Here is a 26,732-nt window from a genome sequence, read left to right as displayed (position 1 = left end):
GTTTACATCCGGGTTTTAGGACGCGTCACTGCGGTTCTCTATAGGGCAGAGAAAAAACACTGTTTCTGTTCATTTTTGGCACAAAGTACAGTATGGCTGTAAAGATGTTGATAATTCTTAGTAATCTGAGACAAATCAATCAATACAATAAATAAAATCCAGAACTGTATAAATATCAATGATTGAAATCAGGTACATGCACTATAACAAGTTGTGTGTGATGCAACTAAAACATGACATAAAGCCTTCCCAACATAAGGTGAATAACAAATATATATATTTGTCTCTTCATGATTTTACTTAAGGCATGATGTGATTGGGCGGGCTACATATAGGAGGTCTGGCTGACATTATGTAACTTAGTGCTCATGGATTCTTCTGGTAACAATAGATTAGGTATTTTCTTTGAAATACTTTTATTAATCACATGCGTTAAGTTCTGTCAAGTCTTGGGTCTCAAATCTTGTGAGTCCACTCTTATCAACATTTCCTCTCTGTGATGTAGTACCGCGACTGTGCGTCATGATTTACGAATGTATCCTTGTGTGAGCTATTCCACCAATTCATCCCAGGAAATAAATGAACATGAGACACACTGATCTTCAATTTCTAGAATGATCCCATTACTAGTGGTGCTCACTGAGCAAGGGACAGGTTTAATTAACTTTCCAAGTGGCTCTCAGGTAAGAGAGAACACATCTTACACACGTTTCCTGTCCCTCTTCTGTTTATGAGACCACTCAATCCTCAGACATCACACACACACACACACACACACACACACACACACACACACACACACACACACACACACACACAAATGAGCACATCATGAATATGTGACACAATCCCTAACAAAAGCCGGTTAAACATAATATCAGGTTTGCTGAAAAAAAATTCCAAACCTAATGTGATCATTAAAGAGGGGTTTCATCCCTCCGATTCTATTCTATTCTATTCATATTATTGCTCTCAACAAGGTTGAACTCTTACTGTGTACACCAGTAGAAAGATTGTTGCCCTTGGTGCAGTGATTCACTTTTTACATCTGTTTTTCAGTGTAAGCCCTATGGCTGATATCAGAATAGTCGTCCTTCAGATATTATCGCTTAAGAAAATAACATGGTTTATTACCTTTACATACAGTATTAGTTGTGCTTTGAATGTGGTAAAATACCTATAAGGGTTCAGTTATTGATATGAACTCAGAGGGAGGATATGATATATATTATATTACAGTAACTCATAGCTACAAATGGAGAAAAAGCTACAGTATAATGGCCCGCAGAGGTTTCTTGAAGCAAGCTCAAGCAATGCCACTTAAAAATGAATAAAAAGTATTTGAAAAATCACACAGAGAAGCTAATTGCCTCATTAAGCTGGGTATTACAGTTCAAAAGGCAACATTGGCAGTGTAACATTGAACCAAAGGCAACTTAAAGAGCCTTCTTACAAGGCAGAGAATTGATTTATGACTGTATTGGACGATTGCCTGTTTGGGAGTTTAAAAATGTGCAGCCCAAGGAGAAGTTGGAAAAAAGAAAAAGAGGAGATCTGATGGAAGCAGGGTTGTGCTTCCACAATAAATTCTTAAAACTGATAGCCTAGACTGGTTGTCAAAGTCAAAATTACAGAACTCTGTCAATGACAAGGGCAGAAACTTAAGAGTGATGGCTTAGCACCAAGTTTGTTCTTCTGCCAGAGTGGATTGAATTATTATGTTCCGTTAAAGTTTAATAGTATTTCAGCAGCCTTAATATAAAAAGGGGGACTGCAAGATGAGCCACGGTGCTTTACTCCTTCCTTTATAGTTTTCTGCTCTCTGTACCAACTGAGACAGGATTACAAGGCAGGTCGATGCCAAATAAACAGCTGAGTGGACACAATGTTTCTCGGTTCAGTTTTGATTCACTGGCTGAGGCACGTTAAATCATGTTGCAAATCACTCCCATGCAGACATAAGCACATCTGTTAACGCAATAGCATCGCTGCCATGAGCAAAGACATTAGCACTGCTTTTCCCCATGAGGTTTAATTTAAAAGTAGTAAGTCCACATATTGTGATGAAAAATCACTAAAAACACAAACTGTTGAAAGTGCACCTAACATAATGGCCTGCATCACCTCAATATGTTCATGTATGATTACATTTATTTTTCCCCTGAGCCTTTTGAAAATGAAAAATGTAAATGTTTTGATGAGTCACTTTTCCTCATACAGTGGGTTAAAGGCAGTTTATAGAAAACATTTTGATCCTAGATAAACACCTGCTGAATGTCTTAGTGGTTGATAGGTGTTCATGTTTATGAAACAGGAACACTCATGTGGTAGACCTTATCAAACATGTTCAATGGATAAACGATTTCTCATTTTACTTGTATAATTTGCTTCAACAACATTTGAAAGCAGAACACATACAACACACATACGAGCATGGAGAAGCATACTATCCAATGTTTTAAATGGTCTTATTTTCTCAAAACACAAACAATCTTTAAGACATGTTGTACAATGTAATTACAGAGTGTGTCACTGATATTTAATAGTATTAAATAGAAAATAACACCAACACAATACATTTGACATCAATACATATATCAATAATATATATAGTTATATATATTTTTTTTTATTCCAGTATGCAGAGAAAAGTCTCATTCAGCACAGACAGACTAATACAACATCTGGCTGTTAACTACTGCAAAGCATGCAGCAACACGTGCATACATTAAGTACGGCTGAAAACAACTTGCAGCACCCTCAGGAGTGCACTTATCTTCAGCCCTGCTTCCATTATTTATGCATTCACCTGTAAGATGGGTATACAGTAGGACGTTTGTTAAGCAGAAGGCAAAAACTAAAATGTTCAATAAAAGTCACAAGCCAACATTGTACATCAACTAAACGCTAACTGCTTTTCAAAAGCTGTAATATGCAAATTGGATATACCACATGGATCAACAATGCAACAGCTATTCTATCATAACATACTCATTCCTGGCTGTGTGCCAGATCCTACAGTATGTGGATGAATTGCCTGTCTGGTTCACTTGAATTAAATACCTTTATTCACTGATATAGCCCATTTAAAAGCAGTATAAGTATAGAGTAGGCGAACTTGTCCTCAAAAGATATATATAGCAAGTGTCAAAAAGGAAATGATCCCATACAACTTCATTCTCCTTTTACTTGTGTTCATATTGCAGGGCAGTGAGTTTGCATTTGAGTCGTAGATGAAGCTGCTCTCTATGATTTACAATCATATTTCAAGACACATCTCACAGAAAACCTCCTGCTGAATTCAGTGTGACCCGTACACTCTGCTGTTTACAATGTCACTGGCATACAAATGGAATCTAGCAACAAAAGGTGGAAATTACTGAAAAACCCTACAAAGAAACATTTAAAGGTAAGCCTCTTTGTTATGTTTGTGGGGACACATTTATAATATTATTGACAGGCTGTCTTCACAATGAGCCAGTGAAAACGGCGCCCCTTTTCAGCATCAATATGGTTGTAATTATGTAAATCCAGCTTGTATCTTCATTGTGTTGCCTCTTCCCTTGACCCCCTGGTGATATTACAATTATCTTTTTAATTTGTTCAATACATTTCAGTATAACAAATAAATAAAGTACCATGTTGTTGGTTGCAAAATGCACATGAGCAACATCTATTAAATCTATTAAAAACATCTATCTATAACATGGCAATGGCTACACCAGAGTCAAAGCGCCCCTTCATCTGAGTGATTCGAGCAGCTAGCAGGAGCAGCAGGCCAGTGGCCACCTCCAGGCTGTAGGAGAGCCAGGCTGTTGCTAAGGACCAGCCGAAGGACACGTTCACATGGGCGAGGTTCTCTGGAGACACCATCCGCTGGAACTCCTCCATGGCCAGGTTTGAGTATTTGATGTAGATGCAGACCCCAGAGAGTGTACAAATACCTATGAGTGCACAGAGACAAACAGATGGAACCATTAGTAAAACGCTGCTCAATTAATCGTATTTTAATCGCAATAATTTTTTTCAATAAATGGATGTTTTCAAAGTAAATGGATAATCATTTTTAATAATCGTGATATCAATTATTGACCCAAATAATCGAGATTATGATTTTTGCCATAATCGAGCAGCCCTAGTAAAACCTCACAGATTTTAACTCACCTGTAACATGGAAATGGATCAATCTTGAGTAATGATGATGAAGACCCTTAAACTGCCTCATCAATCACCATAATCCTCATGATGTATTCAACCTTAGATATTCTACAATGGTGTCCCCTAGGTCAGTGGTTCTCAAATGGGGGTACGTGGACCCCTAGTGGTACGTTGGAGTACTGCATGGGGTACGTGAGATTTATTTTATGCTAATGAGAAAGAAAAACACACAAGTAATGTATTTAAACAAACTACTAATAGTATATTAACTACTTTATTCAAAGGTTTACAGTAATTCTGGACAATACAATGGGAAAAATAAACGGGGTGCTCTCTTTTCCTCTCCCTCTCCTGACAGCCCGTCAGTCTCGTGCAGCTCGCTGAACCTGTAATAAGTGACCCGAGAGTAAAGAATAAATATATTTATAACTAGTTTAGCTAGTTCCAGAGTAGATAAACTAGCTAAGTGTGTTAGGTCTAACTCTTAGTGTATTTTGCTCGGCTCAACGATCCGTCACAGCTGCGGAGCTGTGATCATGCAGAGCTGCGTGTTCTCCGTCAGCAGCAGCTGATCTGATCTCTGATCTCTCTCTCGCATCCGGTTATACTTCACTCGCGTTTATGTCCAAATCTATCAGATCTAGCTAGTTCTAGTTAATTATATGACTGCCTGCTTATCAAAGGACACCTACACAATAAGCGTTGATTGGCAACGGCGTGTGGCCGCAAAGTATAGCGCAGCATTATGCGTATGTTTATAGGAGGGGTAAAAATCCCATGCTCATAAAATGCTCATATCTTTTTTCTCTTCATTCCCCACGCCCCAAAATAAATAAATAGATAAAACAATTTTAGGAAAAGTAACGAAGTTTGAGCAGTGTGGGTTTTATAATTAACAGAGTTACACATATTTCAAAACGCGAAGTGTAATAACTGCAGTTGCCTCCCTGTCAGCATGACAAAGATCCTCAGTGAAGCACAAGCCCATGTTTCTCACTATGTAAGTACAACTTATTAAAAAGATCAGTTCAATGGAACTAATGTCGTCTTAGTGTTATTGCTTGATGTTAAAATTGGTTTGCCATGAATTTAGTGATGGATTGTAAACATTTTAAATGTAGCATTTAAGTGTTTCTCAGTTACAATGTTGTTGATTTAATAAATCAGACACTGATGGTGCAGCAGTGTAGGATACTGTACCTCTTTATAAGCATTGTTTTCCTTAACAAATTGTGTTTGCGCTGATCAGGGGGTACTTGGCTGAATTTTTTTTTCAAAGGGGGTACATTATTGAAAAAAGTTTGAGAACCACTGCCCTACACAGCAACATCAAAAGTGTTATATTTTCAGTGTTGGAGTTGGAAATTTAAATATAGAGTTGTTTCAACTCATTTTAAGTGTCATTCAACTCCAAGATAGTTATTATTCAAAACGAGTTGGTGTTGAAACAGGGAGTCAATTGTTGAATTCTCCAAACAACTCTAGAGTGTTGATTTAATTACATAGCCAGTGTTACAATCTCTCTTTCTGTGGATCACTGGCTGTTGCTCTGTTGGGTGTGGCCGTGACTGTGAATGTGTGTGCGCGCAGTCGAGGCGGGAGACCAAATCGGAGGAGCATACCACCACATTCTATTTGGAGGATAAACTGACCAAAGTGTAAGTAAATGTTTCGAACCAGTAGCCTAGTACAGGTATTTATTTATTTAACTGAACAGCGCTTACCTTCAGCTACATAAATACTAATTATTTTACATTGACTGCTGTCTTCGCTCCACATGCTAGTAATATGTGCTGCTATCATTAGCCAGGGGTGTTTAACCTAACATCTTTTTAATATCATTACAAAGTCTAGTTATTGGGGCGTTTAGCTCCATGTGTTAGTATATTAGCTGCTATTGTTAGCCGCGGGTTGTAAGCTTAAAGTGTTAGTAAGTTTAGCTGCTATAAGTAAAGCTAAACACCTGCGGCTAACGATAGCAACTCATATTAACAGGTGGAGCTAAACGCCATAGTAGCTAATATTACTAACTAACACGTGGAGGTAAACACCTGTGACCAACAATAGTAGCTCCTGCAATATGAATTAGATGTGAGGCTAATATATGCTACTTTAATATATATTACTAACATGTGAAGCTAAACACCCAAGGCTAACGATAGCAGCTAATAGCTCAACTTGTCAGTCATATTAGCTGCTATCGTTAGCCACGGGTTTTTAGCTCCACGTGTTAGCATGTTCAGCTCCACATGTCAGTAATACTGCTATCGTTAGCCACTGGTGTTGAGCTCCACTGTTAGCATTTTGCTAAATTATTTCAACGACACTTAAATGCATAATTATATTTTTGTAGCAACAGGTCTGTTAGATATTTCTGTAATATGTTTGCTAATACATTTGTATTCTTATAGGACACCATGTTGGTGAAAGTAAGATATGGCGAAAGCCAGAAATATGTGAAAGTGGCTGAGACTGAAGAAGGCTATGAAAGCTACAGTACATTTCTTCAGAAAGGTATGGATAACTTGAATACATATCACTGATTGTTTGAGTCTAACAAATGAATCTTGTTTTAGTTAAACGTACCAATATTGTCAGGTGGTACATTTCAATATTCTCTCTCAGTCATAGAAAAGTTAGGTTTACCACTACAGAGTGAGCTGCACTTGACTGATGAATCAGGGACAGAGGTGGATGCAGATGTCTTTGAAGAGCTTTTACAAGCAGGGAACCTTACAGTCAAAGTGTCCACAGGACAGTCTTCAGGTAAGATTCAGACTCGCAATGGAAAATCAGGGACCCATCCCTACTGAGTTTTTGCTGAGATTACCCTGTAACATCGTTTGGAGGGCTGAAAGTATGTTTTTTTTCTTCTTTCATTGAGTATGTCATTCTTTTATCTATCTTGCAGTTGTGCTTCAAAATGTATCGCACACTTTGCTGGAGTCGGACCTTTCAGACACCTCATTCTCCGTGACCAATGCTTCATCCTCTGCGGTGTCTGATTCATCAGATGCAAGAATAGTTCTTGAGAGAGACAGTGGAGTGAAAAGAGTCCACGCTGATCGGGAATCAGCCAAAGAGGTACAGGGGACTACACTTTTGCAATTTACTCAGTTCTTTATTAATCATTAAACATGGATATATTGGGCAGATAACCTATGATTTGTATGGAATGCCCAAGATAATGACTTCCCATATGATTCTTCTTTATCTTCTAGATGGTCAGCGATGTTCTCCAGTCTAAGCTAGGGGGAGAAAAAATCTTGCAAGAGTATGCGACAACTAAAACATTGATGGATGGTACACGACGACAGATGGTAAACCTACTGGTGGCTGACATGATCGAAGTTTCATGGGTAAGGACTGAATATTCCCTTTTGGTGTTAATCATGTTTTCACAGATAGTGCTAAGTAATGTACATTTTGGAAACAGCTGCTCACATGTTAAAACAATCTAAAGCTGTAAGGCATTTATACTTTTAAGATAAAATATATATATTTTTTTTAAAGGAGGATCCCGCCAACACATGTGCGAGAAAAGTGTGCTCTTGGCATCATCACTCTATTTCCATGTCTAAGAGATCCATACTCAAAGAATGGATACGTAAGTCTATGAATGAATGACCTGTATTCGAATTTGTGAAAAGGAAGTGTGTTCATTCTTAACTTTTTGAACAACCTTCCTGTAATGCTATCACTTCTGTGTTCTCAGTTTTGATTTATTTTTGGATGTTACAGGAACACTACTATGATGCAGATGGTGGATCTGGCTACTTGGCATGGAGGATAAAGACGGTTCAGCGCAACACTGCGGTTCAGTCCCGGAGGTGCTACCCCAGCACTACCTATCAAGATGGTCCAAAGAGCAAGAGGGATTTTCTCTTGACTTGTGAGCAACTGACTGGCGAGGAATGCAGAGAGGCAATATCCTTCATAAAGCATTCAGCTGACGAATCAGTTGTCAAAGAGAAGATGAAGGCAACATTTCAGTGTCGGCAAGCAATGACTCGGGACCAGCAAGCCTCTTCAACAGTCCTGGATGTGTTTCCTCGTTTCCTCGACATCCCTGGCTTGGTAAGAACAACATGTCATATTTTGTTTATTATTTGGATGGTCTGAGGGGTTGCCATGACTCATGGTGTTTCTCCTGTAGGTTGACCAAGATTTCACAATGATGTTTGGAGAAGAGATTTCTGGAAAAATGTTGGCGAGATGGCCCACTTTCTTCAAACCTAGGATCTTGGCAGACTGCAAGAACCTACACTCTAATGTTCATGTTGATGACCTCTTGTCTGCACAACAAAACTCAAATGAGTCAGGCAAGTATTTTCTCTTGCAGATTTTGTTTACTGAAAATCTTGAGACCTTTCAATGTTATCGGTTGCATAACCTTGATTTAAGACTATTTTCAGCTTTAAACGACTGACTGTTATATTTGCATATTTTTTGCCCCTAGGATGGGACAGTGACCTGTCAAGCATTCTACTCTTGGTTCATCTACTCCCCCCAACCTCAAAAGGCCATAAGAAGAGTGCTAAAATTAGCTCGTATCAAGCTGTCAGCCATGTTGTGAGATATCTCAAGGTAGGCATTATTTTAGTTTTTGTATGCAGTTGTTATATCACTGGCACTCCTTGAGTTGGGACAATTTTGTTTTAAGTAGCTTAGTATGCCATTAAAACTTCTCTGTCTCTCTACGTTTTTGAAGATTGGAGCCAGTGTTGAGACCTTCCTTTCGAGTTTGGAACCAGGGCAGCCCTTCCTGCTGTGTGTTGGTGAACAGAAGAACAACATTCAACGGTTCTACGTCATCGTTGACCACAAGGCCATCCCTTGCAAGGGGCAGACATCCATGGCAGCCTTCGATGAACTCTTCAAAGCTCACTTCATCTTCAGTGTCAACTACCATGAATCCCTCACCAGCTTCTACACTTTCATACAAACCACGGTATTTAACATTGATATTGGAAGTGCCAAGGAAAGTCCCAGAGTCAAAGAACTCAGAGCAAGGCTTCTGCACACTGATATCTGAAGTTATTTACATCACTGGATGCAAATATGCTGATTTGTTTTATCTGTAAGGGACACCACAAAAGTTCTGCATTGCTTTGTCAGCATTTGAAATTTCACCATGGTTTATATCCTGGAAAGTCATTACGTTTGAAATGTGGCCAGCCGGGATGTTCTTTATCCTTTTGTACTTATTCAGGGTTCAAAAAGCACCTCTTCAGTCTGCACAGGGACACTGGTTCAACTAGTACTATGGACAATGTGGACACTCAACGAGAAACTGATGAATCTTCAAGTTCTCAGGCAGTTTGTACTGACACTTCCGTAACCTCCCAGGTTACTTTTGATAAACAGCACGTGTTAAACATGTGTGGTTCTGTTGTAGCCCAGTTACAAGCATCTGGTGTTGCTGAGAGCACTGTCCAAGCAATGGTGGGGTGCATGGAAGAGCTTGTACATGATATTCATAGACAAGCAAGAGATGCAGTTCAGAGGTCCAAGGCACTGATTTGGGTAAAAAGTTGGAAAATAGTTTTGATCAGCTAGAGAATCCTTTCACATCCTTTAATACAGGATCCAAACGACAAAGGTTCTTTGAAGAAAAGTGGGAGATTGTTGAACCTGTTGAGTATGTTCTTGGGGTCAGATTTGATTTACGCAGAGATCGAACAACAGGAGTTTACAATCAGATACCTGTAACAGATACATTTGTGTATGTACCCTTGTTGGGAACCCTTAAGTCCATATTTAAGAACAGTGAACTATGTGAATTATTCCTGCAGGCAAAACAACAAGAAGAAGGTACTTATAAAGACATAAGTGATGGTTCATATTTCAAAAGCAATGATTTGTTTTCCAAGCAAAAACACGCTCTACAGGTTCAACTCTATTATGACGATTTTGAGACAGCAAATCCCTTAGGTTCAAAGAAGGGTATACACAAACTTGGTTGTATTTACTTCATATTGAGGAACCTACCCCCAAAATGTAATTCTGTGCTGATGAATATTCATGTCGTGGCACTTTTTCATGCACAAGACCTGAAAAATATGGATTTGATGCAATACTAAAGCCTCTCACTGATGATCTTAAAATACTCGAAATGCAAGGGATAGAGGTGCCTTTCTCTGACTCACCATTGCTAGGATCTGTTATTCAAGTAACAGGTGATAATCTGGGTTTACACGGGCTGTTTGGTTTTGTTGAGTGTTTCAGCGCAACATATTGTTGTAGATTTTGTTTAACTACCAAAGGAGATTTACAGTCCGTCTTCACTGAAGATGACCCTGGTATGGTTTTTCGTACTAAAGAAATCCATGCAGAACATTGTGCAGCTCTACAGGAAAATCCTATTTTAGGGTCAACATTTGGTGTCAAGAAGACATGCTTGCTCAATACACTAACATGTTCCACACCTCTGATAACTACGCGGTGGACATCATGCACGATTTGCTTGAAGGTGTAGTGCAGTACGAACTGAAACTTGTATTTCAGTACCTTGTCAATAAGAAGTGTCTATCTCTGGAAACACTGTCAATGAGGATCCAAAGTTTCAACTACGGATATACTGAGAGACGGAACAGGCCAAGTGGTTTAAAAATGGATGAGAGCAAAAATCTTGGATTGAATGCAATTCAGTCATGGTGTCTCTTGCGAAATGCTCCCCTTATTCTTGGTGATGTTGTTGAAAGAAACAACAATTGTTGGAATCTGCTCCTCCTCTTGATTCAGATTGTGAATATTGTTTTTTCACCAATTATTACAAATGGTATGACATATTATTTGAAGCATTTAATCATTGATCACCACAAGCTGTTCAAATCTTTGTTTCCTGACAGAAGACTTATTCCAAAGCATCATTTTATGATACATTATCCAAGGTGTATTCGAAAAATAGGTCCACTCCTCCATGTATGGTGCATGAGATTTGAGGCCAAACATAATTTTTTTAAAAGATCAGTGAAGAATTTCAAAAACATTACAAAAAGCTTAGTAAAACAACACCAAAGACATTTGGCTTATCACTGGGAGAATTTTAATTTTCAGAGGTTCGAGTTTGGTCCAGTCAGGAAGGAAATGATCGACAGTTTGGAGGGTGGTGAGGCTTTAAGTGCTGCATTTAAGGTGAATGCATACTGCGACGTGTCAACTACTAACTGGGTAAAGAACTATGGAACTGATTATCAAATTGGAATGTTTGTTTCCATAAGAACTGATAAAGAAACTCCTGTTTTTGGAAAAATCAATAATATCATTCTAAATGAAGATCGAGCTTTCATTTTGATTTGCAAAGTGGACACACTGTATTTTGATGAACACTATAGTTCATACTGTATTGAGGAGACGATTGATTCATTTTCTGTTATTTCTATTGATGATTTACGTTATTATAGACCCTATGACAAACAGTTTTCTAATGAGATGGATGGAAAAACATACATAGTGCCACATTGTCATATTGTGTAACCTGTGCTGTTAAGGACTGCATGGACGTACTGTGGAATGTTAATGTAAGACTATGTTGTATGTGTTGTTTTCACACAAATACAGTTACATGTTAACTGCAAACTTTGAAACTTGGCTTGTGTCTTTCTTTTATATCGTTTTTATTAATAATGTTGCATTGTGTGTAGGTGAAATTATAAATTGACACCCTACAGTGCTTATGAATCAACTCTAAAGAGTTAAATATTGAGTTACATTTTATATCCTTAATAGTGTTAATATGACTTTAACTCTATTTAGTGTTAAAAATGTACACTTGTGGTGTTAACTTTTGACACTGCAAGCTAGTGTTGCGTACATTTAACACTGATCGTGTTGACCAGAGTTACATTTTAACTATAGAGAGAGTTGCTGGAACTCTGTCCTAGTGTAAACCTTTTAACACTTTCAAAAGTGTAGTTTTAACTCAAAACAGTGTGGACCTATATAGACACTTTAAAAGTGTTGGATTTGACTCTATAAGAGTTAAATTAGCACTGCTGATTTTGCTGTGTAGGTGATAATGCATTAATAAGTCAATCATCTTTTCCCAACATACTTGACTCAATTGATGGTGTTAAGACTTAAAAACCTTAATGAGTAACTATTAGTAATAATAAACTTTATGTGTATAGTAATAATACATTGTATTTGTATAGCACCTTTCATGCACCTTCTCTTATACGATGTGAGGGTCTAAGGACAGAGGGTGTCGTATTGTCATACTGATATTCTGTACAAACTGAAGTCCACTGAGACAAGTGTAACATTTGTGATATTGGGCTATATAAATAAACATTGATTGATTGATTGATGCACAAAGCAGCCCAAAGTGCTTTACAGAAAACATATACAATATTAAAATAAATACAGAACAAGATAAAACATCTACAGTGATTCTAATGAAATGCCCGTGAATTAAAGCTGACAAGAAATTGAAATATGTTAAAATAAAACAATTTTAAAAAGAAAAGAAAAAATGTAAAATAAAAGCTAAACAGAATAAATACAGTAAAACATGAAAGTTGAAAGTTAACCCAAATTAAAAGCCATATTAAAAGTAAAATCTCAAAGTTAAAAATTGTGCTCTAGAATTTGAAAATACACAACCGGAAATAATCTGCCACTTCCTTACAGAGCTCCTCCTCCAACACACACGAACGCGCACATGACCAATGAGGGCACGAGATAAGTTTGTGCACAGATGGAAGGCTGACAGGCAGGTAGGCCATCCAGTTATTTTAGCCGGGCCGGCTAAAATGATTGGTCGTGCTTTTTACAGCGCACATTTTTTTTATGTATTCATTGTCAAAGCATTTCATATATTCATTGCCATCGGGATGTTAAGAGCATTCAATGGAATATAACAAAAAGTGTTTCTGAAATAAATGACATACCCCACCTTTAAGTTACCAAACAGAACAATTATGAGTCTTGATAAAAAAAATGGCTGTGCTTTCCAAAACAACTAATCAATAAGATTCAACCCAACAAGCATACATTTATAGATACTGAGTAGTCACCACTACATGCTCACATGTGGCACCATGGATGCCAGATCACAACTCTCATCTGCTGCAATCAACCCTGGGCAATTATAGCAATCGGAGAGAAAAAATCAACACTGAGTTTGTTTCTCAATGCCTCTCCTGTAGTGTGCGTAATTGGCATGTCAGCGCAATTGGTAGGAAGGTAGAGAGGGGAAAATATAAAGAAATGTTAGCAAGTACAAATGTCAGGAAAAGTGCTTTGGGAGGCATACAGGGTTCTCCATTTTATAAAAAGCTTTCCATTTATTTTCACATAGTCTTAACAAGTACCAAGGACAACTTGTATTTCAAAAAGACCTTCTGGGTCAAATAAAGGATACATACATCAGCATAGACTAAACGTAATGTTGTTAAACTACAGTGGTAATTGAAGTCTGCTGCAAGCAAATGAAGTAATTCCATCGATTTGTACAGACACTCAGGAACACTGTCTGTCTTACACTCAGTTGCTCATTGAGTAGTGCTTCGTATGGGCGCATGCATCAGACTTCAGCCTGGATTCTCAAACTCAACTACATCAATGAAGGTAACTAGCTGGAGGCATTGCATGTTTTTCATTTAAAAAATATATAATCTTCAATCATTGGCAGAGGGAAATTAGCTTCCCCAAATCACTGTTTGTTTTCTCTCTTTGCTAGATTGTGTTTTGGCAGCAAGCTCTAATGAATTTGTCAAAGTCACTGATATAAAACCAGAGTTTATTGTCTTTAAAGGAATAGTATCATCTTGTCAAAGTCAAAGTAAGCTTTATTGTCAAAATTACTACATGTGTTATACATCCAGAAATCTCGAGATATCATTTTCCCGCAGGGATTCAAATTAGATATCACTCATATTTGTCCTTCAAGTATGAAGCTAGAGCAAGAATATGAGCATAGCATTAAGATTATAAACATCTGTCCATTATCACCTCTTAAAGATCACTTATTGATACATCTTTGATATACATAATGAACGGATACAAGAGGCTTTCCTTAATTATTCCTTTAAATGTGTAGGCCCTTCAAGTCTTAGTATCCACACAAGATAACCTGTCTTCCAATGGAAGAAGAGTTGCAGTGAATGGGCAAACCCATCAGAGGCCTGTACTACGAAGCCGGTTCAACATAACCTGGATATGTTTGAGTTAGCCGGTTGGCCTAATCCAAAACATATGCGCTCTCGCGAAGCGGTCCAACGACGCACGTTATCAAGTGGAACACTCAAGCCAGCCGTGTCCTATCTAGTTAGGTGCGCGTTCACATGAAAGGGGTGGTATTTGGAGCATTCGACCAATAACAAAAATGGAAAAGCGTACTGACAGCGCAGCGCGTCATACTTCCTTTAATATAATATTAGACAAATATGAAGACGTTAAACTTTAAACATCCATGACTTAAACACTTTATCCAGGATAAAAGCCACATACAGTAGTTGCACCTGCAAGGTGAATACAGCTGGTAAAAGAAAAAGTGTTTGAATGCGTACAGTAACAGGTTTATGATATCACTGCCCCGTCTAAGACACGAGTGGATCTGCCTTTAATTACATTTCACTCTAGTGTTTCGTCAACTTAATGTGTTGCTTAAAGTGGACTTATCATGCTATATTTGAAACATATATTGTAGGGCCATACCTATATAAAACATGTCTGTGAAGTTTTTTTTCCAAAATACCAAACAGATCATGCATTTTAGCCATGCCTCATTTCGCTCTATTTGCTCTTTTCCAGCCCTGTTTTTGCAAGGGCTGATTCTGCTTTTGTGGCAGACTACAGCGCCACTTACAGGCCTGGCATATATACTACAGCGTCTCCAACACGTTCGAGCGGTCTCTCATTCCCCTGATAGGTGGATAGTTGCCCATATAGGCGGAGCACCCCTTTTCTGACGTCAGAAAAATTCAAATAATAATCAGCTCCGTTGCAGCCGCTCAGCAGTTACCATGGAGATCTAGCCCGCTAAAAAGAGAACCACCGTCGTAGGACCGGAAACCCAGAGTTTTCCCTGAAGTTAGCCGGCTAAGCGAAAATCCGGCTTCGTAGTACAGGCCTCAGGGAGAGAGGGCTGGATCTGCTTGTCCTGGAGCAAGCAATTGAGCAAAAGAGTCTGAGGCTGCAAGAGGTACCAACTGATACTGCTTTATCGCTGATTTCGCAAAAGCACTGAAGTCAACATTTTCCATATTGTTCTGATCCAATGTATGGAATTAAATGAGGTAGAAAATAAGTGATTTATCAGTGTTCAAAGTTGAAAGTTAACTTAATGAATCTGAATTACTTCTCGTCTATTACCTCTCTTGTTGGACTAGATTGTAAGAGATGTTTTTCTGACGAAAGCAGGTTTCAAGACTTAAAGTTCTCTGAAGCACAGCACCAGAAGAAATATAATTTGACTTGGTATGACCACCAAATACAATGAACAAACCATTGGGGGGTTGTGAGCTACTATGACTACATCCTATACTGTAGGTTACTTCTCTCAATGCAATTGTTTTTATAGTCCTTTGCAGTAGGACCCTAATCTAGAGTTAGAGAGAGATATGCATGGGGGATTGTTGCATTATTCCACACTGAGAAGGATGCCTTCTTTCCAAAAACCTATATGAGAATCACTTAGTTGTAATATCCTTTTGATGATCTACAGAAATATATCAAATTGCATGTAATATAATGCTTGGTGTGTATGTTAGACATCTGTTTGTCTGGTTCAACACACTCTCACTCCCTAAGCATCCAATAGCGACGTTTGGTCAGTGTCCGTGGCGTCCAATTGTGACGCTCCTAGGCTCCTTCAGCGTCATAAAGGGACGCAAATAGCTTTCAACTGATTGCAATGTATTCCCATCTGCGTTGGGATTTGACGCTCATGGAAGCACGGCATTCGTTTATGCCGGCTGCCCTTAAAGGCAATGTGAGCGTCCATTCCCATTGGATAACGGAGAATTGTACACCCGGAAGTAAGTATTCCTCTTACTGTCGATTGATTTTACAGTGATATCTGCACTGTGCTCTGTTTGACAAACCCCGTTTTTTTCACCATTCATTCCGATGGCTGGCGTCTATGTCACATGATCTTCAAATTTCTCCCTGCAGAAAAAGAAAACATGGCCGAAATTCGTTTTATTCTCGGTAGAAAATGCCTATTTTAAAGTTAGTTTGGCCATTAAAATGCGTTTTGATGTCATTTGATGCGAGAAATATGAGTTGTTATTTCAGATTATGTGTGCAGTGGATGTACATGATCTTTAGTTTGCTAGTTATTACGAAGATTACTTCAGGAAATCGCGACGTTTTCATTGTTACCAAGGTGGTTGCTAGGGACGCTGCTATCGATATTATTTCTGTTATGTTGTGTAACTGTTTAATGGTGTTATCTTTATTGCTACCCCCTTCCCCGTCAATGTATAGTGTTGGTCCACAGACTAAACATATTAGTTTAACAAAATCTGCATCTAAAGATAGCCTACGTTATTTCCCCCCTGTGCAATTCCAGTCTCACATCTCAGAGCACACCGTCATTAACAAATACCGGAAACAGACCGAAAACATTTAAAAAAATAAATTATAATACTTTATTCCGAGTGTGCTTGCTTTTCTCTTTGAAAGTCATCACATAACGGCATTGTAATACACGGTTCGGCTGCATTACATATTACATATCTGCCGTAGTTCTGTATTTATAGAGCCCTGATGAGAAGACAAACATGAGGAACTGAAAACGTGACGTGGATCATAAATATATCAGCCATTAAACAACATCTTACATTTCTTTTCACACAATACGTCTCCTTGCAGTATCAACACTAATTCGGCTCACTTTTATATTTGATCCAATTGGTAGATAGGCTGTATTTACACCATAAAGGTGCACAGCTGATATAAAGGGACACCTGGTGGTTAAAGCATGTTATTGAATTTATTGTTTTTATTATTAGATATTAATACGATCCCTATAAAGTATATTCATTACTCGTTATTCTCTACTAATAGTTAATTAAAGACTATATGTAATGACTATTTTGCACATCCCTTTCAAGATTTCATGATTTTCTAAGGTTTATTGACATATCATAATAGGCCTACACAACTGTGGTGTAGTTCTGCACTGAATGAAAAACTTGGGTTGCAGGTTCCTCAATAGTGCATTACAAGACATCTATCAATATGTGTGCATACCTCCAGCAATGTTAACTATGTTGAAGCACTTATTTTAACTGATATTATACATAATGTATTATACTCTTATAAGATGTATGTAGATATTTCATCTCCGGCCTTGTCAGGTATTGAACAATCAATAAATAAAGAACACAGAATTGTTGAATATAAAACACAGAATTTGTGTGATTATACTAAATGATTTTCAAATAAACACAACTGCATATTTAACTGTTACACATGCTGATGTCACGCAAATGTTCCAACTTGGGATCAATAAAGTATATCTTATCTTAAGCTGATCGATGGCTACTGCCATATTTGCAAAATGTGCCTCTGAACCTTGACAAGTGCATGTTTCAGGCTTATCAATTAATGTAATGTAATGTTATCACAGGGGTCACACACATAAGACCAGCTGTTAAATAAAGCTCTTCTGACCTTAGCTGGCATGTGGGTATATATATTAATACTGCCCATAATGGGCACAAGCAATTTTCACCCATTTATTAATTATATGTTTTAAATGTGAGTGTTTCCTGTCCCCTAAACCTCCAGGGATGTACACAGTTTAATACTGGCAACTTCTTATTATGGGAAATACGAAAACGTCTTTTAAAACTACAACTCCCAGTAGAGACGTGCCATAGAGAACATGTTACGAAACAGAATAGCCAGCATGTGTAGTTCTGGGGACGGGGTGGGGGAGGGGGGACGCGGTGGACCCGTTCAAATCCTGTTTTGGACAGTCTGCTGTGGTTCCATCCCATTTCAAGTGCTGTTCGAGAATCGGCTTAACCCTCGAGCACACTCTCCAATCACAGAGCTTGAGGACTATCACAGGGTTTGTCAAACAGAGCACATGGTGTAGTCCAAACGATAGCTGGGGATTCTGGGTAGTGTAGTGTCTTCTGCCATCCTTTACTCCTGGGAATGGACGCTCACATTACCTTTAAGGGCAGCCGACATAAACGAATGCCGTGCTTCCATGAGCGTCAAATCCCGACGCAGATGGGAATACATTGCAATCAGTTGAAAGCTATTTGCGTCCCTTTATGACGCTGAAGGAGCCTAGGAGCGTCACAATTGGACGCCACGGACACTGACCAAACGTCGCTATTGGACGCTTAGGGAGTGAGAGTGTGTTGGGTTCTGGTTAATCTTAACACTTTGAATTTAAACCGCACCAATGTGGATGTTTTTAAACATTGGACCAGCCAATATGAATACACTTTAGGAGTATTTTGCTTTGCATTACCCTTTTTTCTTTTAACCATGGATCGAAGGCAGCTAAAGTTGAAGCGTGTGGATGCTTGCAGGTGCTTGGATGTACAGATGTGGATAGGACATTTGGTAAAAGATTAAATAAGCAGTCTCTGCTCTGTGACATCAAAGGCTCGGCCTGTCAGCAGAGATGGCGAAGTATATAAAAAAATACCATCATCTACTTCTGTGACAGATTCATGCATTCAACTAGATCGAGATTTAAACTCATTCCCTTGGAGCTTGGACCTAATCAAATGCTTTCTTTGATGGATATTCCATTTATCATGACGGTTCAACAGCTGAACCCTTCAAAGTGAAGGAGAAAAAGCGCTGTTTCTATTACTGTATTGCTGATGAAAGCATAACCTTGGACTGCCATTTAAGGAACGGTTGGGCAGATTGGGTCTCCCGACTGTAGAGACCAAACGTAGGACATTTTTGCTGATTTGGGACAATACTTTGTTTGATGCGCTTAATATCTCTAATTGACTGTTTATGTGATTAACAATACTTTGTGTGAGGTGCTTAATATCTCTAATTGACTGTTTATGTGATTAACAATACTTTGTGTGAGGCGCTTAATATCTCTAATTGAATGTTTATGTGATTAAAAAAAAGGTTGTGATATTTTTTTTATAGGGACACAATTTGGAGCAGACTGAGACAGGATAATGTGCCCTGATGATCCAAGGGCAAAGTCTGACTGAATCTTTTAATCAAGAACAAGCGCTTCTGCAATTTTGTTCAGCAATCTATCCACATGATAATAATGTCCATATCCATAGTGAGAATGTTGGATGGTTTCATCTGAAATCATGTTTGAAAGGAACAGGCTTGCAATTATGTTTTATACTATGCAAATCTGTCAAGATAATACCAGGAATTCATTGTCAGTAGATCATACCTACCAACGGTTTTCATTCACACCTTTCTAGTGTTAGATAAAGGGCGTCACAACTGGGAGTCGAAGCTCTCACAGTCGTTTTTGCTAGTATAATTGGATCCTGTATCTATTCACAACCTGTGCCAGATTGAATACAATGTCTTGAATCTGTCTTTCTCATTATTTCCCGATAAAAACACAATATCCCCCCTTCATATAACAGTGTGATCAGAAAGATCATTACTTGACTCCAATGGGATTTTAAATGTCGGCTCTACACTGACATATCTATTAGAAGCTGCAGATTTAACATATAACAAACCACGCTATTCCACTGCAAGCTATAATATCGACACAACACTAATCATTGTTTTCTCATTGCCCCTTACCGGGTCAACTCTGTGGTGTGGTTACAAAGATTTCGAGACTTTTAAAAAGGAGATATGCACGTTATACTGTTTTGAAAACATGGGATCTTCAGCCTCCAGAATATGTTAAACGATGTTGTCCACACTGTCTTATAAGAAGTATTTTGGTATAAAGGTGGCTGTATTAAGGCACTCGCACTATCAAGCCATATATTGTTATATTCAGCCTGGCTTTATAGCATGAAACTTCAGTCATGCATAAATATTGATACATTTCCTTTGTTTTTCCTATACTATTTCAATATCTTAGGAGATGTGTGTTATTTGTAACATGGCTTTATGGAAATAAACATGTTCTGTTTTAAAACTGCCATTTAACGGTCAACATGGAAACGGTAAACTTGGCCAAAACACGTATTCATAAATTGTATCAAAAACGGTTTTCATCTCATTTACATTTACAGTTGTAGTAAAAAGTAGAAGCCATTCAGTTATATCATCATCCATCAAATAGTTGTTATGGGGATATTGAAGTCCATCCATCCATCCATCTTCTCCCGCTTATCCGTGGTCGGGTCGCGGGGGTAGCAGTTCCAGCAGAGAGCCCCAAACTTTCTTTTCCCTGGCGACATCAACCAGCTCTGACTGGGGGATCCCAAGGCGCTCCCAGGCCAGCGAAGAGATATAATCCCTCCACCTTGTCCTAGGTCTACCCCTTGGTCTCTTCCCAGCTGGACGTGCCTGGAACACCTCCCTAGGGAGGCGCCCAGGTGGCATCCTAACTAGGTGCCCGAACCACCTCAACTGGCTTCTTTCGACGCGAAGGAGGAGCGGCTCAACTCCGAGTCCCTCCCTGATGACCGAACTTCTCACCTTATCTCTAAGGGAGACACCAGCCACCCGGCGGAGGAAACCCATCTCGGCCGCTTGTATCCGCGATCTCGTTCTTTCGGTCATGACCCATCCTTCATGACCATAGGTGAGGGTAGGAACGAAAATGGCCCGGTAGACAGAGAGCTTTGCCTTCCGGCTCAGCTCCCTTTTCGTCACAACGGTGCGGTAAAGCGACTGCAATACCGCTCCCGCTGCTCCGATTCTCCGGCCCATCTCATGCTCCATTGATCCCTCACTCGAGAACAAGACCCCGAGATACTTGAACTCCTTCACTTGGGGTAAGGACTCATTCCCTACTTGGAGTGGACAGTCCATCGGTTTCCTGCTGAGAACCATGGCCTCAGATTTGGAGGTGCTGATCCTCATCCCAGCCGCTTCACACTCGGTTGCGAACCGATCCAGTGAGTGCTGAAGGTCGCAGACCGATGAAGCCATCAGAACCACATCATCTGCAAAAAGCAGTGGTGCAATCCTTAGTCCACCGAACTGCAGACCCCCCCCCCACGACTACGCCTCGAAATCCGATCCATGTATATTACAAACAGGATTGGTGACAAAGCGCAGCCCTGGCGGAGGCCAACCCTCACCGGAAATGGGTCCGACTTACTGCCGAGGACCCGGACACAGCTCTCGCTTTGGGAGTACAGAGATTGGATGGCCCTGAGTAGAGACCCCCTCACCCCATACTCCCGCAGCACCTCCCACAGTAACTCCCTGGGAACCCGGTCATACGCCTTCTCCAAGTCTACAAAACACATGTAGACCGGATAAGCGTACTCCCAGGCCCCCTCCAGGATCCTTGCGAGAGTAAAAAGCTGATCCGTCGTTCCACGACCAGGACGGAATCCGCATTGTTCCTCCTCAATCTGAGGTTCGACAATCGGCCTGACCCTCCTTTCGAGTACCTTGGAGTAAACTTTCCCGGGGAGGCTGAGTAGTGTGATGCCTCTGTAATTGGCACACACCCTCTGATCCCCCTTTTTGAAAAGGGGGACCACCACCCCGGTCTGCCACTCCTTCGGTACCGTTTCCGACTTCCACGCAACGTTGATGAGACGTGTCAACCATGACAGTCCCTCAACACCCAGAGCCTTCAGCATTTCCGGGCGGATCTCATCCACCCCCGGGGCTTTGCCACTGTGGAGTTGTTTGACGACCTCAGTGACCTCCCCCCGGGAGATTGGCGTTGATCCCCCGTCATACTCCAGCTCTGCCTCTAACATAGAGGGCGGAGTTGTCGGGTTCAGGAGTTCCTCAAAGTGTTCCTTCCAACGTCCCAACACTCCATCAGTTGAGGTCAACAACGTCCCATCCTTACTGTACACAGCTTGGATGGTTCCCTGCTTCCCCCTCCTGAGGTGTCGGACAGTTTTCCAGAACAACTTTGGTGCCGCCCGAAAGTCCTTCTCCATGTCTTCTCCGAACTTCTCCCACACCCGCTGCTTTGCCTCGGCCACGGATGAGGCTGCTGCCCTTCGGGCCTGTCGGTACCTTGCAACTGCTTCGGGAGTCCCCCGGGATAACAAATCCCTGAAGGCCTCCTTCTTCAGTCGGACGGCTTCCCTGACCACTGGTGTCCACCAGGAGGTTCGAGGGTTACCGCCCCTTGAAGCACCTAAGACCTTGAGACCACAGCTCCCCACCGCGGCTTCGGCAATAGAGGCTTTGAACACCGACCACTCTGGTTCAATGTCCCCAACCTCCACAGGAATGCCCGAAAAGCTCCGCCGGAGGTGTGAGTTGAAGGCCTCCTGAACTTGGGCCTCCTCCAGACGTTCCCAGTTCACCCGAACTACACGTTTGGGCTTACCGGGTCTATCCAGAGGCTTCCCCCGCCACTCGACCCAACTCACCACCAGATGGTGATCAGTTGACAACTCCGCCCCTCTCTTTACCCGAGTGTCCAAAACATACGGCCTCAGGTCCGATGATACGATAACGAAATCGATCATGGACCTTCTGCCTAGGGTGCTCTGGTACCACGTACACTTATGAGCATCCTTATGTTCGAACATGGTGTTTGTTATGGCCAATCCATGACTAGCACAGAAGTCCAGTAACAAACCACCACTCCGGTTCAGATCAGGGGGGCCGTTCCTCCCAATCACGCCCCTCCAAGTGTCTCCATCATTGCCCACATGTGCGTTGAAGTCTCCCAGCAAGACTAAGGAGTCCCCTTCAGGAGCCCCATACAGGACTCTTTCCAGGGTCTCCAAGAAGGCCGAATACTCTGAACTGCTGTTGGGTGCATAAGCACACACAACAGTCAGAGTTTTCCCCCCCATAACCCGCAGGCGTAGGGAGGCGACCCTCTCGTCCACTGGGGTAAACTCCAACAACGAAGCACCTAACCGGGGACTTGTGAGTATCCCCACACCCGCCCGGCGCCTCACACCTTGAGCAACTCCGGAGAATATTGAAGTGAGTATACAAATCTATTTTTTCCTCCATTGTATCTCCATTCACTCTGGAATCGTAATAGCAATAGGCTTACTAACAATTCATGCAGAAAAGCCTTACGTTTGACGGCCATTCCTGATCAGTTTTTGGTTTGTTATTGTTTTAAGTGTTCATTAATGTGCATTGTCAAATATATGATGAAATTGTAAAAAATTGGAGGTATTTTTTTCCTAGGCCATGCCTTAAGAGATTAAGTCAAACAAATAAAACAAGAGAGCAATCAGTTGTAATTACATTTTTGAAAGGTTAACACATACATGCGCAAATGATGTGCACATTGTACTGCACACAAAATATCTTGTGCTTTACATATTACATACTGACCAAAGTCACCCCACACACAGCTATACATGTAATTGCCACAGGCTCAGAGAAGAAAAATAAATCTGTGGGGACTCACTGCAGAAGAGAAAGTAGGAGGCGGACCCAGCCAGCAGGTTGGGACTGCAGGCCAACGAACTGACGAGGCCAAATATCCAGCCGAACACCAGCAGCACCAGGCTGAGGGGCAACATGATGACCACCACCTTGTGCAAGCCTGCAAACACACATTCATGGACAACACATAACCTTTTATTGTGCCTTTAAGACTGTACTGTGTCTTTGTTGAAAAAGTGCCTTAACGCCAGGTCTATAGATATACTGCTGAGTGCATGCAATCAATTTCACTCAATTTTCAGATTATTTTCTACCATTTGGGGAGCAATTTGGAGTTGAGTATGAAAATCAACAAAAATAGTCTTGAGACTTGCTTATAGCTTCTGTCACTGTGGACAATTTATTTCTCTATTTGATTTTCAAAGTTGCAAACAGGGACTTCCAAATGCTTCATCCTTTGTAAAAGAATATTTATGTTTGCTGAAGGTATTTCTTGTTGATTGGATTTTCCGACAGCATATTGCTGCTTGAAAATGTCATTTCTTCAGCAGCCCCCTATAACTTTTGTCAGGAAAAACTCATTATATACTGCCATTTTACAAACAAAACCGCTCACCAAGAAGGTGCTTTTCCGCTTCTGACAGACTGGACATGTTTGCTGTGAAGGAAGGGATGACGGAGCTCATGTTCGCCCCTGAAAAAGTCAAGCGAAAAGGTTACACATAACAAGACATGTGGACAAAAAGGTCTGGCAAGAACAGCTTTATCCAAGAATTGTATAATGATCAACATATTTAAAAATTCAAAACATTAGATTTTTAAATAAAAATAACCATTAAAGATGTCTCTGTATGACACATATTTACTCACCCCCTGCATATGTGACAGTTTGGCACGTCTTCGCAGTTTCTGCTTTTGTGAGCTAATCCAGTGCATACCATAACAACAATTGTGTCAGTGCTTGTTCCAGGGTTATTGCACTGGTTTAATCACTTGGCATTTAGTGTGTGAACTACGGGTGGCACCAGCAACACATTGGACACATCTGGGACCTCAAACAGTGCAGCCAACAAGCAGATTATATTGAAGCTGTGTCAAACTAATTATCGTAAAATATATTGGAAGTTTCCTGCACGTTCGTCTGCAGCTGTCTGTAGGGGCGTCTACAGATTTGAGCTGGGTCGCTGGAATAAACACTATGAAGTTGATTAGAGCCACTTATTGAGGAAGGTGTGTGTGTGTGTGTGTGTGTGTGTGTGTGTGTGTGTGTGTGTGTGTGTGTGTGTGTGTGTGTGTGTGTGTGTGTGTGTGTGTGTGTGTGTATGTGTGTGTGTGTGTGTGTGTGTGTGTGTGTGTGTGTGTGTGTGTGTGTGTGTGTGTGTGTGTGTGTGTGTGTGTGTGTGTGTGTGTTCATATGGTGAGCATTGTGTATGATTTAGTGGTTGGCAGTGCAAAAGGCATACCAAATTCGTGGCCTGTCTTTTCTTATTCATGTTTCCAAGCTAAAAGCACTGGCACGTCAACTCTTCTGTCCCTTAGTGTCACACAACTAGGCTTCACTGCAAACAGTTTTGTCACTTACAGCTGATTAATCAGGAAGAAATCAAGGATAATTATGCTGTGAACTGATGCTGACAATTGACATGGTAACCCAGCAACATGAGAAAGACACCTATCCATGAACAATGTGGCATGTAATCCACAGTATATTATTGATTTCAATTCTTTTTTTTGTCAACAGCAAAGACACTGACAGTGACATCAACTGTGAGAACAAGCGGTTTACGCACAGCAGTGTCAATGCCACATAATAAAGGTATCTCAAAAGGACCTCAGGTGAGAAGCACCGCAAAAGTTATTCTGGAAAAATGATGGCACTATCAGATTTTACAGCTCACACATTAACCTGCTTGAGTATAAGGATTTACACAGTCTAACCTAAAAGCTCTTAGGAGTTGACATACCTTCATTAATTCTCCACAGTCCAGAATGGGAACTCATGTCGTCTGGACCTGAGCAGTTGGGTTTATTCACATCGATAATGTACCAGTAATCAGTCCCAATAGCCACAGCGAGGAGGCTAAAGCTTAGAAAAGCTGTACATCCAGCAGCAAGAACCACCAATCCGTACCTCATTGTGTACAAACCACACGCCGAGCGCAGTTTCTCTTATAGTGTCCAATGTTTATATTCGTCTACACTGCATTCCTTCTCGATGCTCCAAGATGTGCGATGCGTAAAACCTCTCCCGGTGTAACCTTCCCTGTAAAATGTTGGTTTTCCATGGCAATCGCACTCGTAATACGTAGTTCCAGATGTAAACACAGCAAAACAGAGTTCATTAATACAAAACTTAAAAGAAAAACTAAAATGATAAGAAGAGAGATGCGTCTCTCCCCGCACGCACACAGACTGTAGTGCCTTGCAGCGCTCTTGGATTGATCCACAGTCAATTCAGAAGAAAACAACGTCACTTTCAGTGCTGAATTCCAAAATAAAACACCGATCACTGACCATTAAAGGTGGGGTAGGTAATTCACTTCAGAAACAGTTTGTATTATATTCCATGGAATGCTCTTAACATCCCGATAGCAATGAATACATTAAATGCTTTGACAATAAATACATACAAATATTTCATCTGTGGAAGCCGTGGCGCTGTAAAAAGCACGACCAATTATCTGAGCCGGCCCGGCTAAAATAACTGAATGGCCTGTCAGCCTACCATCTGTGCACAAACTTATCTCGTGCCCTCATTGGTCATGTGCGCGTTGGTGTGTGTTGGAGGTGGGGCTAAGGAAGTCTGAAGCAAGGGGCAGATTTTGTTCGGTTGTGTACTTTCAAATTCTAGCGCACTCTTCTTACCTACCCTACCTGTAAGTAGGTGAAAGGAATGCATTTTATGATGCAAACTACATCCACCCACAGTTAATGTCTAATTATTTGGTATTAGAGGAAATAGAGGCATGCTGCAGTGACAACAAACCATACACTGTGGGGAGTCTAACCTTTCACTACCCATACAACAGTAAGCTCAATGAAACAGCAGCCACCGATGAGGTAAAAACCGAGGCAAACAAATAAGTCTAAGCACATTTCCGTATGTACTAACACTCAATAAACAAACACAACAGTACTGA

The 26,732-nt window shown here is 40.5% G+C and overlaps 2 protein-coding genes across 3 annotated transcripts; one reads left to right on the top strand and one right to left on the bottom strand.

Moving 5' to 3' along the window:
* Nucleotides 1–2,517: 2,517 nt before the first annotated feature.
* On the bottom strand, nucleotides 2,518–25,986 carry LOC117450563 (transmembrane protein 235). Of its 2 annotated transcripts, XM_034088390.1 has the most exons (5): nucleotides 25,557–25,643; nucleotides 24,463–24,514; nucleotides 24,209–24,286; nucleotides 23,615–23,752; nucleotides 2,518–3,944 (listed from the first exon to the last, which is right to left on the bottom strand). In XM_034088390.1, exons 1-5 carry the CDS (start codon nucleotides 25,560–25,562, stop codon nucleotides 3,700–3,702), a joined length of 519 nt encoding a protein of 172 aa, XP_033944281.1. In that variant the 5' UTR covers nucleotides 25,563–25,643; the 3' UTR covers nucleotides 2,518–3,699. The 2 variants fall into 2 exon arrangements, with proteins under 2 accessions (XP_033944281.1, XP_033944280.1); XM_034088389.1 differs by lacking the exon at nucleotides 24,463–24,514 and having other exon boundaries at nucleotides 25,557–25,986.
* On the top strand, nucleotides 7,660–10,204 carry LOC117450562 (uncharacterized). The gene is made up of 5 exons (XM_034088388.2): nucleotides 7,660–7,765; nucleotides 7,900–8,235; nucleotides 8,315–8,480; nucleotides 8,618–8,745; nucleotides 8,870–10,204. Exons 2-5 carry the CDS (start codon nucleotides 8,134–8,136, stop codon nucleotides 9,191–9,193), a joined length of 720 nt encoding a protein of 239 aa, XP_033944279.2. The 5' UTR covers nucleotides 7,660–7,765; nucleotides 7,900–8,133; the 3' UTR covers nucleotides 9,194–10,204.
* Nucleotides 25,987–26,732: the final 746 nt, after the last annotated feature.

Source organism: Pseudochaenichthys georgianus, chromosome 8 (assembly GCF_902827115.2).
Source record: "Pseudochaenichthys georgianus chromosome 8, fPseGeo1.2, whole genome shotgun sequence".
Taxonomy (NCBI): domain Eukaryota; kingdom Metazoa; phylum Chordata; class Actinopteri; order Perciformes; family Channichthyidae; genus Pseudochaenichthys; species Pseudochaenichthys georgianus.
The sequence above is the reverse complement of the archived record's forward strand: the minus strand, read 5'-3'. Positions and strand labels throughout refer to the sequence as shown.

Bases quoted from the DNA above. Each gene is read 5' to 3' on its own strand.
- LOC117450562 (XM_034088388.2), top strand. From the start codon at position 8,134: ATGAAGGCAACATTTCAGTGTCGGCAAGCAATGACTCGGGACCAGCAA. The intron at 8,481-8,617 runs GCAAGTATTTTC...TTTTGCCCCTAG, and splicing joins ACAAAACTCAAATGAGTCAG to GATGGGACAGTGACCTGTCA. The intron at 8,746-8,869 runs GTAGGCATTATT...ACGTTTTTGAAG, and splicing joins ATGTTGTGAGATATCTCAAG to ATTGGAGCCAGTGTTGAGAC.
- LOC117450563 (XM_034088389.1), bottom strand. From the start codon at position 25,728: ATGAGGTACGGATTGGTGGTTCTTGCTGCTGGATGTACAGCTTTTCTA. The intron at 24,287-25,556 runs GTATGTCAACTC...TGACTTTTTCAG, and splicing joins ACTGTGGAGAATTAATGAAG to GGGCGAACATGAGCTCCGTC. The intron at 3,945-23,614 runs GTGAGTCCCCAC...GTGCACTCATAG, and splicing joins CTCCTACTTTCTCTTCTGCA to GTATTTGTACACTCTCTGGG.